At 38.8% G+C, this 13,340-nt stretch overlaps 2 protein-coding genes across 2 annotated transcripts; both read left to right on the forward strand.

The window, feature by feature from the left end:
• The first annotated feature begins 2,871 nt into the window (after positions 1-2,871).
• Positions 2,872-6,996, forward strand: hoxd10a (homeobox D10a). The gene is made up of 2 exons (XM_077580370.1): positions 2,872-3,544; positions 6,722-6,996. The coding sequence occupies exons 1-2, from the start codon at positions 2,872-2,874 to the stop codon at positions 6,994-6,996; spliced, it is 948 nt and encodes a 315-aa protein (XP_077436496.1).
• A 2,370-nt stretch (positions 6,997-9,366) lies between these two features.
• Positions 9,367-10,589, forward strand: hoxd9a (homeobox D9a). Its single transcript, XM_077580406.1, has 2 exons — positions 9,367-9,871; positions 10,200-10,589. The coding sequence occupies exons 1-2, from the start codon at positions 9,367-9,369 to the stop codon at positions 10,442-10,444; spliced, it is 750 nt and encodes a 249-aa protein (XP_077436532.1). The 3' UTR covers positions 10,445-10,589.
• The last annotated feature ends 2,751 nt before the right edge of the window (positions 10,590-13,340 follow it).

Consider the following 13,340-nt stretch of genomic DNA (forward strand, 5'->3'; position numbering starts at 1 on the left):
TACACACAATACAAACAATATGCATACACTAATATAACTACATATGTATATGTATATTAGTGTATATGTACACTATATATATATATATATATTAGTGTAGCCTATATATACACATGCCAAAGACTGCTTCCCTCTGCATATGTCAGCCGCCATGTATTCGAAACGGCAGTGTGACGTCACGTGTCTACTCACATTTATTTATTAAGTTCTCCACACCTGATGAACAAACTATTTTAGCCGACATTATTTATTGGTGTGTATGTGCATTGAAAGGATGCATGTCATGTGGTGTCAACGTGTCAAGCAAAAATGTAAGACTAAATAACAAGCAGCTGACAGGAAAAGTTTTTTTTTTTGGGGGAGAAATGTGTCTCCTCACGCCTTTAATTCCTCTACTTTCACACAATGGATTGTTTACTAAACCTTGAACCGTCTAGACACAATCATAAAAGCAGCTGTAAACAGCTAAATAAGGGGCTATTGGACATTGGACCCCCCCGCCCCCCTTTCACCCTTCTTCTCCCCATGCAGACCTTCTTTTCCTGCCTCAAAGTACAGTTGCAAATGTCCAAGGAGCTGGAGACATCTTCTTTTATTATTATTATTATTTTTGTTGTTTTTTTACTTATGTTGGACATTCAACGTGGATGTGGATTTGAGTTTTCTCAATGGACGTGAGTGTGACTGCCTCATTCAGATGTATTGATGCATTTTTAATTCGAATCGACATCCGTGTCCACGATCTCGAGGGTGGCGTGGGGGGGGGGGGGGGGGGGCATGGGTAGGGTTGGTATTAAATAAGAAGTTTGACGAAGCGTTTAATTGCGTCGCCATCAAAACCCAGCAGTGAAATGACATTAGTGACTGTGTACGTCGTTTCCGAAAACGCCCACAAGAGGGCAGCGTTGTAGTTTTGGAGAATGAGGTGAAGCGTTCAAAAGTAACAAACCCGCTTAATGATTTCAACATATGTTGGCCTTGGGGTTTATTTTCAGATCTGTACCGCGTATCTGTGAATATATGTATAAATAGAATTATAGTTTTATTTAATTTTCACTTATTCACGTTTTCCTTTGAACATCAGTGTACAGGGTTATTGTACAGGGACTAGCTTAAATAATACGTCACAACAACACGCAGAGAAGTCATTCGTAGTGTAATAATTATTCTAAATGTACGTACAATCTTTTGTGTTTTACTTGAACGCACAAATGTTCCTGATGCTGGGATTTAAAGAGGATTCCTTGATAACGATCCTCTCATTTAACGATGCAAAAAGGTAACATACACACTAAATGCTAAACTGTCGTCTTCCATCCCAAGTGTATTTTGCTTTAAAACATATTTAAAATGTGTGCAATTATACTCTCGCGTATTTTTTTGTCGTTGGGACATCTTGTGTACATAACGCGTGTGTGTGCGCGCGCGCGTGTGTGTGTGTAAGGTGACGCATGTAAAAATGAATTTAAAATTATACATTAGCCTACATTTCGCGTCATCGACGAAAAAGGTCTAAATAATAGATTTCAATGTTCAGAATGTGCAGAATTAAAGAGCTAAAATTATTATTATTATTATTATTATTATTTAGTTCATGTTGTTCAGAGCAGAGCAAAAAAAAAAATTATCTACTTTTAAAATGTAAAGATATTGGCAGGGACAACATTTAATTCGGTTGCATAAAATGTTTTTCCTTGACAACTTCAAATAAGCATTTTTTTTTCTTGTCCTGGAATTTGTTGTTGTTGGTTTTTTTTTGCCCCTTTTTTTTATTTTACAAAGTCACCACATGTGCAGACAAAAACAATTCCTGGAATAAAATAAACTCCATTGTACCAAATGGACAAGCAATTAACGTGACTTTTCTTTCTGTCATTTGCCCCATCAAGACAAAATCTTCCATTTTAAATTTATTAATTTAATGCCGGATTGGTAACATAGATAACACTGTTACATTTAAATTTAATTAAACCCACGTGGTTGACCACAAAACATGATGTAAACATTATTTGTGTGTGTGTGTGTGTGTGTGTGTGTTGACTATGGAGTTGTTGTTTTTTTAAGAAACTGAAGACTAAAATTTTCAAATCAGATATTGTGTATTGTAATACAGATTAATTGCTTGTGGTTGTTAAACAATACTGTCAAAAAAAGTTGGGTGAAATCAACATTTCATGGCAACAAACGTCGCCCAAAAATGTAAGTGTGCAATTATTCAACGAGACGGATTGAATTCAACACAATATTACCGATGTGAAAATTGTCTTTGTCGCATTTCAGATGAGAGTTTGCAGAAATGTTGTCCTTTGTAACCCCCCCCCCCCCCAACTTCAACATAGAAGTAAAAAAAACAATACAAAAGCATGTTTGGAGTCAAACAACTTGCTTGCTTATTTGTTGCCATAAATGTCAAAAATGTATATATTTTTTCGCTATTTTAGTTATTTCATGCTTTTTTTGTTTGGATTATTTTCTATTATCTACAAATTGCAAGTAGCTTGTTTGATTATTTTTCTAAATCGTTTAACCCAAATAGAGAATCTTCCGCTATTATTTGTACGTGCGTATGACTTTTTTTTTTTTTTTTTGCTCTTTGTTTTTTCCCTTTTTTTTTTCTCGTAACACCACAACATGCAATCTCCGTTGCTGGGCCCCAACCGCAACCCCCCACTCGTCACCACCCCCAACAGTGTTTCCTATGAACCAATTTCAAGTGCTGGTTCTAGGTGTCGCTGCAGACTGCGCCTTCGGGGCTTGTTGGCTGCAGTGCGTGTCAAGGCCACTTTCAAAGCTCATTGGTGGGCTCGTCATGTGGTCGGCGCGCACGCGGACTCAGCGCGCGGATATGTCAGCTTCCAGACGACTGCCAAAATGTCCTTCCCCACCAACTCGGCTGCGGCAAACCCCTTCCTAATGGACGCCTTCGCGTACGCGCCGCCCGCGTCTGACTACGCGATGCAAACGTGTGGACTGGTGCCATCTTTGGCCAAAAGAGGGGAACTCGGCCACCACGGCGCGGCCGCGAGCGTCCCCTCGTACTTCGCCCACCAGTGGGGCGAACCGGGCCGGGCGTGCAGACTCGCAGAGTCGCCCGTCAGTCCCAACTGTACGTACGCACAGAGCATCAAGGAGGAGGGCACGTGCTGCATGTTCACCGATAAACGATTGCGAACCGCCAGCCAGCAGGCGGACGGACACCTCCACGCGTATTCGCCCCTCGCGGCCGAACCGAACCGAGCCGACGCACCCGAGGTTCCAGTTCCGGGTTATTTCCGACTCAGCCAAACGTACGCCAGCGGGAGGCAACACTACCGTCAGCAGCCCAGCCCGACGTTGATGCAGCTGGACCGGTTCGGCCCGCAACCGCAGCCCGTCACAAAAGACGCCCCGCCGCGCAGCCCCGTGGCCGCGGGGAGCCCGGCCGAGCGCGGCACGTCCAGCGTGGAGGAGGAAGAAGAAGAAGCACAAGAAGAGGAAGATGAGGAGGAGGAGGAGAAGAAGACACAGTCCAGTCCCGAGCTGCCGGTGCCGCGGGATGGCAAAGGTGGGTTTGGCCTCCAGCGTCGTAAAAGCGAGAATAAAAAACACACAAACAAGCCTCCGCAGTCGTAATGTTTAATGAGAGGCTTTGGCGCGCGCGCGTTCTCATTACGCGTGCGCGCGGACGTCATACTTTGCAGTCATTTTACACCGACGATTGAACTTTTTATTTGCTAAATGTTAAACTTTTCTTCAAAACTAAAGAAAAAAAAAACATTGGGTCCGCACTTTTGTAAGCGAACATTAAATTTAACTGCTTTAGTTTGAACAACGAAGATGTCAGTTTTGTCGACATAAACACATTTTTTAAATCATAAAATGTATGTGGCTATATGTACAGTGTGAGATGAGAATTATTACCCCCTAAGGAACTATTCATCTTTTCCTTGAAAAGCGGCCAAATGTTTGCAACATTCACAAACAACAACGTTTGACGTCGTGCTGAAATCTTTGCAAACGCGCCAAAGTTATGGTGACGTCACTGGAGAAAATAAGAGTTGCATTTGATTTCATAAAGGGTGCTATGATTTGAATCGTAACAACTAGCATTTTTTCCAAAGTTTGGAAATAAATAAATAAAGCCGAAAAACACATTTAATTCCTTTTAGCTTTTCCTTACATTATTTGAAATTATATCAGAAGGGATATTTGACTGTGTGGATTATCATTAGACCCTCAAAGCAAATGGTTTTTTTTTTGTTGTTTTTTTGTTTTACACCGTTCACACTTGACTTTTACTGCTGTTTAGCCTTGGAAAGGGCGCAGCAACCCCCAAACTATAGCCCCAATTAGTTGAGATTGTAACTTGTAATGTTAACACCCTCCAAAGTACAACTTTTCCACCCTTGACGCTTGGCTTGTACCACTTGTTGACTTAAAATATACTAATAATCCCTAAATTATTTTATTTTAATAACTTGCTCAGTATTAACGGTATTAGCCAGCTATGTTTATTCATATTTTTTTTTACTTGGACATTGCTCATTTTTTTTGCCTTAGAAAAGTCATCAAATACTGCTTTTTTTTGAAACAGTTTAGATCATGACTTGCAGTGTAGCTTCAAAGGAACAAAACTTTTTTTTTTTTTTTACCCATAAAACTCCACTTTTACCAATTTATGACATTGAATCACAAAACTAGGCTATACTTTCTTTTTTTTTTTACCATTCGTTTAAATTTCTTTCAATGAACTGGAATAAAATGAAATTGGAATCATTGAAGTTTTTGAAAATGTAAAAAAAAAAAAAAGAAGAAAAATGACTACTATTACCAAACTACTCCTATTTTTAGTTGACATTTTAATTTGCAATGGCTCAGTACCCTTTAAGGTTATAACTTTTTTTCATCCATAAACTTTGACCACATTTTGGTCTGGGAAAAAATGCAAATAATCCAGCAAAAAAAGTCTTTTTTTTTTTTTTTTAGCATTTGTTTGGAATACTTGTAACGGCTTGGCACTCTCAAATGTTGAACTGTTTTTGGTTTTGTATTCCTTATAAGTGCTACAGAAAATGTTTTAGATGAGTTTAATTTTCACAACTTTTTGGCCTTGGCGTTTCAAACAATAGTTTACATTGTAACTTGAACTCATAAGTACTAGACTTTATTATTATTTTTAAACCCCTCAACATGTGATTTTGACCGCTTTTTGCCCTTGTTAGAAGATGTGGCCCAGTTTTAAGCACAGAAATGGACTTGTTTACTGTACATCTAATTTTGTAAGAGTATGTTCAGTGAGGGTATATTTAGAAGTGCATTGCTTGCCCCTGTGGCCTGTATAGCCTCAAAGGTATTGACTTTTATACTTTGGGAAATTTATATATATACTCAAATTGGGCTATTTTTGACCCATTTATTTTATATATATATATGGCATTAGGTGTGGCAGAAAAAAGAAATCACAAAAAAATTCAAATCCAATCAACAGACAACACATTTTCTGCTACGATGTAATTTGTCTTTAGTCTACTTTCACACTTTCCCTGCCTTTGTTCGAGGAATTTGTTGTTCTTCTTGGCTAGGAAGTGTCAGATGCTCAGGGTAACTCTTGCACTGAAGGAAGCTAATGTTTGACATACTAAATTGTTTGTGACAAAAGGTCCTGCAACATTTCCGACACGTCGTGTACACCCTTAAAACTAAAATTGGTCAAAAAATGGACTAACCCACTACTTGGGTGTTTTTTATATATATAAATTATATAAAATAATAATTTGGGTGTTTTATATATATAAAAAAAAAATTGGGGCAAAAAACAAAAGAAGAAAAAAAAGGGTTGTTTGGTACAAACCAAGCCAGATAAATGGGTCTGTCAAATGTTTTGACCAAAATTGGGTTATTTTTGACCCAGCAGATTGGGTTGAAGGCTGGATTTGGTTGGGATGAAGATCTAATGCTGGTTGCCATTTTGTACAGTTGCGTACACTCTAAAAACAGTTGGGTCAAAAGTAATCATGGATAAAAAACGGACCGACCCACTTTGTGGGTCAATTTAACCCAACTTTCTGGGTTGTTTTTATTTTTTTGTTTTACACCAAAAGACCAATTTCTTGACTCAAAAATGAGTCAAATAGACCCAAGTAGAGGATTGGTAAATTTTTGCCCCATATTGGGTTATTTTTTACCCAACTGTTAGTTGAAGTATTTTTTTTTTTTATATATTAAGGGTTTTTATGTAACAACTGTGCCAATCGTGAGTAAACAGGGAAAAGTTGAAAAAGTTGCTAATAAAATTTGTATTATTTTTAATCACAGCTATACTGATCACCTTGTAACCCATTTCTTAGTAGCTTGAACTTATCAGTTTTTATTCCTTGTTGGATCAAAACCTTGACCTAACTTGATGGGTCAAATCCTCAACCCAATGCACTACACTGCTGGGTCAAAAATAGCCCAATTTGAGTTATATAAGAAAAAAAACTGAAAAAAAAAACCCCGGATTGACCCGCTACTTCTTTCTGAGTTGTTTTGTACAAAACCCAACTAGTGGGCCAGTCCAATTTTGACCTCAAATTGGTTGTCTTTTGATCCTTTTGTAGGCCTAAACAACTAAGCATTTCTTGGATGGGTTAGTTAATCCACCCAATTTCTGTTCCTTTTAACCCAACAGTTTTAAGAGTGCATACTCGGGTATGTGTGACATCATGCCTAAATCCCACCATGTTGCTGTTTTCCCATGCAGAGCACAAGCCCAACCCCCAAAGCGTCAGCTGGTTGACGGCCAAGAGCGGCCGCAAGAAGCGCTGCCCCTACACCAAGCACCAGACCTTGGAGCTGGAGAAGGAGTTCCTGTTCAACATGTATCTGAGCCGAGAGCGCCGCCTGGAGATCAGCAGGGGCGTCAACCTGAGCGACAGACAGGTCAAGATCTGGTTCCAGAACCGCAGGATGAAGCTCAAGAAGATGAACCGGGAAAGTCGAGTGCGGGAACTGAACTGCAATCTCGCGTTCTCCTGAACTATCATGTGGATTCCCTGTAGTAGTATTGCTGAATAATGTTAGCATTATACAGTTGCCTTGAGATACGAGACGCGATGCATGAACTCAAATCGTCTTTTCCTATTGAAATAAATGGAAATGTCACTAATCTGTTCCAGGCACCCTAAAACACATTTTTTGTTTGTGTTTGTTTTTTATAAGGGAAAATAACATTCATTCAAAAAATACTTGGGTCTAAAAAAGAACGATTGGTCAAAAAATGGACCGGCCCCCTCCTTGGGTTAATATGACTCGAACTTTCTAATGTTGTAATGTCTAACGTTCTTTTTCATGAAACAACACAAAAAGTTGGTTATTTTGTATTGAACGAACAAAAAAAAAAGAGGGTGTTTTGTTAAATAAAATAAACAAAAATTGTTTCATATGCAAAACAACACAGAAAGTTGGGTGAAATAATTTTTTGATTTTGTTTTGGGTTATTTTTGACTGAAATATCCATTGCCTAAAGCGTTGTAAAATCGTGACTATTGATGCTAACTGTTATATTAGCATTAAGCTATAAGGCAACATTGTTTGTTTGTTTGTTTGTTTTAAATACAGAATATGTCATTCTCTTAGTTTGATGTTTAGTTTGACACTAGACGACAACTGGGTTGGGCAAAAAAAAATAGTTTTTGATGAAATGCTCACTATTTGTCAAACTGCTGCTTATTCTGGACTGAGCTGAGCTCACTGCCACAGCGCTTGTATTTGAAATGTGTGCTCTCAAGTCAAGGCAAAAAATAAAAACAAAAACCTCTTAAGTTGGGTCACTCGTATCTCAAGGCACCATGACTGTATTATCTTTTCTACATTTCTTGGTGTTATTGAATTATTGGACACTCAACGGTCACTTTATTAGGCACACTCACACAAATCTAATGCAGTTTCATGAGATTGAAAACAAAAATACCACACAAAATGGATGCGCACATTAATGACATACTTCGGGACCAACTAAGATTGTATAATTCTGGTTGGGAAGCACTAATTTAATGTCATCCGAATACAAGCTGCATCAATAATATCGACACTCCGCCGGTCTTAATGAAAAAATCTGATTAATAGGCTACCGTTATTATTGAAGTGGTGTCCACTTACGCTGCATCTTGAGTTGTTTATAATATTTTGCCTCTCTCAGCTAAATAAGGTCATGAAAATAAACCAAACAGGATGTTGCAATGAAGCTGTGTCCAATAACTACATGAAACCAACTTTATATATTCTGATTGTATAAAGTGGCCATTGTGATGTAGATTTCCTCAGAAATGAGCCCAAGTTCTGTTTTAGTTGTCGTGTACTTGTTGGTTTTGGTGTATTGTGTTTGCGTGTGAAGCATTAGCTCACCACAAATGTGTTCCCAGTGGCCTGTGAATGGGCTCAAAAACAAAAAGTTCACGCGTGCTTATGTGTTGCATGTGTGTGGCATGTACAGTCTCTTGCAATAAAATGGTCAACAGTGCTTGCTTATATAGTCTCTTTTCTATGAATAAAAAGGGTTGCTTTGGGCTTCACGTTCAGTTGACGTCAAAGAAACTCAAATGACTTTTTTATTTTACTGCTCACAACACAAAATTGGAAATTAGAAAGAATATTGTTATTTTTCTAGAATGACACAAGAATTGATCTTGAAATTCAGTTCAGTCAACAAAAAGTCCAAAGTGTATTTTTTTGCACTTATAATAGTTCCAAAACAAAAATCAATGCTACATAGGCTACATTGCAGCAATGTGCTTCCTTGTATAGTCACACCCACACGCCATAAAACATTTATTGATTCAAATAAATATAGGCTATATATTAAGCCGGTAGCGCCATTATTATTACTCTCTTTCCAATGAATATTTCACTTCGCTTTATTTCATCTCGGTGTCAAATTAACAAAAATGAAAATAAATTTCCAGGTCGACTAGAAAGAATGGCGTCTGTTATTATTTTTTTTTTTTTTTTTTTTTTTACAACGTGTTATTACATCTATTTTACGAGGATTCTCTAAGTCTATAAAGCTTTTTTACTGAGTGCATGAGTAACGGAACGCGCGTGCACGCGCGCGCGCCCCTCCCTGCCCGTGTGTCGCACTTAACTAATTGTTGACCCAACATAGAATCTTGTTTATTTTCCCGATTCAATTCACAGAGGGGGAGAAAAAAAAATCAAATAACGAAAAGCAAAGTTGGTGCAGAAGGGTAGGCTTGATTTACTGGCAATATTGGTAAATATGATCACGTGATCCGTGTAACCAATCCGTGCAGACGCAGGCCAGCAAAAATACTATGATTGTTCATAGAGGGGAGCTTCCCCTAACAGTGCGAGTCGTTTTATTTTCAGTGCGAGCATCAAAAGAAAAAAATGTCTTCCAGCGGCGGCCTCGCCGGCTGCTACGCGGACGCGGTTCTGGGTCCCGACGCGGAGGACGTATACGCTTCCCGCTTCATGCAGCCGATGGCCCCCACCAGGCCGCCAGGCGCCGGCGAGCACCACGCCGACTTCTCCTCTTGCAACTTCGCCGCCAAATCCGCCGCCGTCTTCCCCCCATCTTGGCCGCCGGTTCACCCGCAGGGGCTCTACCACCACCACCCTTACCAATCGGACCCTCGATGCGTCGCGGCTCGACCCTGGATGGACCCGGTTCCCGACCTGGTCCCCCGCTTCGCCGGATTCCCCCCCGGCCGACGCGCGCCGTGCGCCCCGAAGCTGGAGCTTTCCCCGCCGAAGATCCGCGACGCCAAACCGGGCCAGGAGCCTCGGAGTCGCGCTTTTGTCGAGGACCTCGCCGAGGGTCCGGAAAGGGCGCAGAGTGGGAGTGAGCTTTCCAGCCACAGCGAGCCCAAAGAGGAGAAACAAGTTGACCCAAGTAAGTATAAGCGCATGCATGCAAATAGCCCCCCAGTGCTGATTTATAACTGTGTGAGCTGCCTGCGTAAAACGGGATGTTTTACTGACCCATAAAAGTGTCCTAGAGCCCACTACTACACCGCGGCCCAGTACGGACAGAACCCGCCCTGTTTTTTTTGAGTTATTACACAGGATTCTGCCTTTTTTTTTTTGCGCGCGCATGCGGGGGTCAATCACAACATTCCCTAAATAGATAATCGTAAGGAAACATCTGGAGGATTCTCAATAGTATCCAAAAACAATATTTTTTGAGGGGGTTCTTAATTTCTGTGGTGTTGTGCGTGCAGGCAACCCGGCAGCGAACTGGATCCACGCGCGCTCCAGCAGGAAGAAACGCTGCCCTTACACCAAATATCAGACTCTGGAACTGGAGAAGGAGTTTCTGTACAACATGTACCTGAGCCGGGACCGGCGCTACGAGGTGGCCCGCATCCTCAGCCTGAGCGAGAGGCAAGTCAAGATCTGGTTCCAGAACCGCAGGATGAAAATGAAGAAGATGAACCGGGAGAGAGGCGGGAAGGAGCTGCTATAGGATTGCATTCAGGACCAGTTTGGATTTTTTTTTAAAATTTTTTTTTAAAGCACTATTTCTATTATTATTTTATTTCGAAGCACCCTGAGACACTGTGGATCAGTGAAGCCATCGTTTTTCTCACTCTCATTTTTTTGCAACTGGATTTAGTGATGACAAAAGGGACGTGATGTGCGTGTGTGCGTGTGTTTGTACGTTGTTTTTAGTTGTATATAAAGATTTTCCCACTATCAATTTTGTCTGATCTTTTTGTTGGAATATATATATTTATTTTAAGGTAGGCAGCGTGTATTGGACATGCAAAAAAAAAAAAAAAGTGTGTGTGTGTATGTGTGTGTTTTTAGATATAGTATATATTTTTCTGACTAATACATCTGACATTATATATATATAATGTCAGAAAAAAAAATATAATGTCAGAAAAAAAAAAAATAATGTCAGGGGAAAAAAAAAAATAATATATATATATATATATATATATATATATATATATATATATATATATAGAGAGAGAGATTTAATATTAATGTCACTTGTGCTGCAAACGAGTCAGATTAAAAGGAATATTCTAATGTAATCCCCCAAAAACTTTAATTGGAGACTTTTTTTAGTGGGCGTGTTTATGATCGGGCGATATCATTGTGGGCTTAATAATGACTTTAGAGCAGGAAGAATAAAGCCATAGAGATGGCTAGACGTCTGGCCTAAATGAGTTTATTGGCCCTGGTAGTCAGTAATTACACCGAGTCCCTTTGAAAGCTCCTTTTCCCTCTCCGGACCCTTCTCGTCTTTGTGCGTGTGTTGCTGACAATCAAAATGTGGACACAGGGGTGTCTGGCCGATGGATTGTTGCACAGGAAATCACCCCCACATCTTAATGGTCACGTTAATTCATCAACTCTGCACCCACTGATGGGAAACTAAAACTTTTTTTTTTTTTTTTTTGCCTTGTGCCGGATGTTGAATGAAGACAAAAAAATATTATTTTTATTTTTTATATTTGGGGTCGGGGTCACATTTGTGCTTAATGTAGTTTACACTAATCACCACGAAGCAGTTTTCGAAAGAGTCGCCATGTGGCGCTAGAGGGAGCTGTGGCGCTTTTGTTATCAACCAAACACAATGGCAACATATGGAGCATATATCAATAATGTTAATCGTAATATTATGTTATTTCAGTTATACATTTTCAAAACTGGAGTAAAAAGAAGAAGAAAAAAGAAGGTAGTGATTACAAGTAAAATGTGAAAAACATGCAAATAAAGAATCTAATAATAGTACATTAAAATACAATAAAATAAAAGGTATTTTGCAAAAAGGTGTATAGAAAATAGAAAATGTATGAAAGGATATGGAATCTTGTATAAATCTGAACTCGATACTTGAGTAAAAGTACAAATAACTCATGTGGAATATTACTAAGGTAAATGTAAAAACAATAATAATATAATAATATAAATATAAAATGTGATACTTGAGTTAAAATACAGGTGTTTTAAAAGCAAATATAATTTTAATTGAAGTTAATTAAACCCACCATGTAGAAAAATTTCAACTAAGGGGTATCTGGATTTGATACGTGAGAAAAAGTACAATAGTATTTCCTCGCAGAAAAAAAACGTTGGTAAAAGTTAAAGTTACCATTGAGTAAAAATCTTAAAACAGTCATTATTAGTTAAAAATGTACAAGCACCTGAACATAAAATAACTGGTAGTTTATTACTATTATTAAATCTTACTGACGTTTGTGCAGCTTATACTTACAAAGTTTTTTTTTTTTTATATATATAAATGTGCACGAAAAGCAAAAGTATTTTAAAAACTGAGTTGCTGGTTAAAGTGTGTTTTTTTTTTTTTTTGATTTTGATTTAATTGTTTGCTTCAGTGGCCTAGTTTTTGATTGTGCTGGCTTCTACTGCAGGTCTCGAACCGGACAGAAAGAAAGAAAGAACGAAAGAGGCATGTGTGACCATATAAAGACTTTCTGATTGCTTGCCTCCTATACCGTAATACCGGTATCACGATCACTGACTCGGTAAGCCTATTTTTTCTTTTATTTAGCACTGCAGATGTTCATTGCACAAATGCATGCAAGCATAAAAAAACAGCTGCATTTAATATATATGTGTGTGTGTGCGCGCGCGTGCGTGCTGAGGTCAACAGTCGTTTAGTCATAAAAGTGAGGACTGCCACGAGGATAAATGTTACAGGAAACATAAACTAATGGAATAGCATAAAGCTAATGAATGCTCATGTTATATTAAGGCTAAAGGAGAGATTAGTCGCCTTAATTACAATCAACTGGATCAATCACAAAGATGCATTCTTGCACTTTTCTTATAGCTTCCGCACCACTTTCGAGTTGTGCAAAATTACAAAATTGAAAATGTATAGCTCATCATCAATGCGATATTATGCTATATGATGACCAGAAGAGCCCTGGACCCGTGATAGCATTTGACGCAGTCAGCCATGCAACACTAAAAACAAAATAAAGCCCCAGAGGAACTGTTCAAAAAAGCACTACAACGTTATACCCACAAAAGCTCAAAATATGTAACAATAAATTGGATCCTATTTTTTTCTATCTTTATGATGGCCCTTGGAAGACTACAAATCAAGAAAAATATTCCCCACACTCAAATCATCACCCCCGCCCCCTCCAAAAAAATCCCTTAATAATTAATAATAAACACTTTGTGTTTATATTTGGCAAATACAAGCCTAATAATAATATGCGAGATTAAAAATGGTAACTATTACCTCATGTGCTTTTATTATTACTGTCATATATATTAGCTCGCTTAAAGTCTGTGTAAAATCTACACCAGAACGACTAATATGACGTTTAATTGGCGCGCCTGCGTGTGACGTCACACGTCAGCGCCTTTCATGT

The sequence above is a fragment of the Vanacampus margaritifer genome, chromosome 11 (assembly GCF_051991255.1).
Source record: "Vanacampus margaritifer isolate UIUO_Vmar chromosome 11, RoL_Vmar_1.0, whole genome shotgun sequence".
In the NCBI taxonomy this organism is placed as follows: domain Eukaryota; kingdom Metazoa; phylum Chordata; class Actinopteri; order Syngnathiformes; family Syngnathidae; genus Vanacampus; species Vanacampus margaritifer.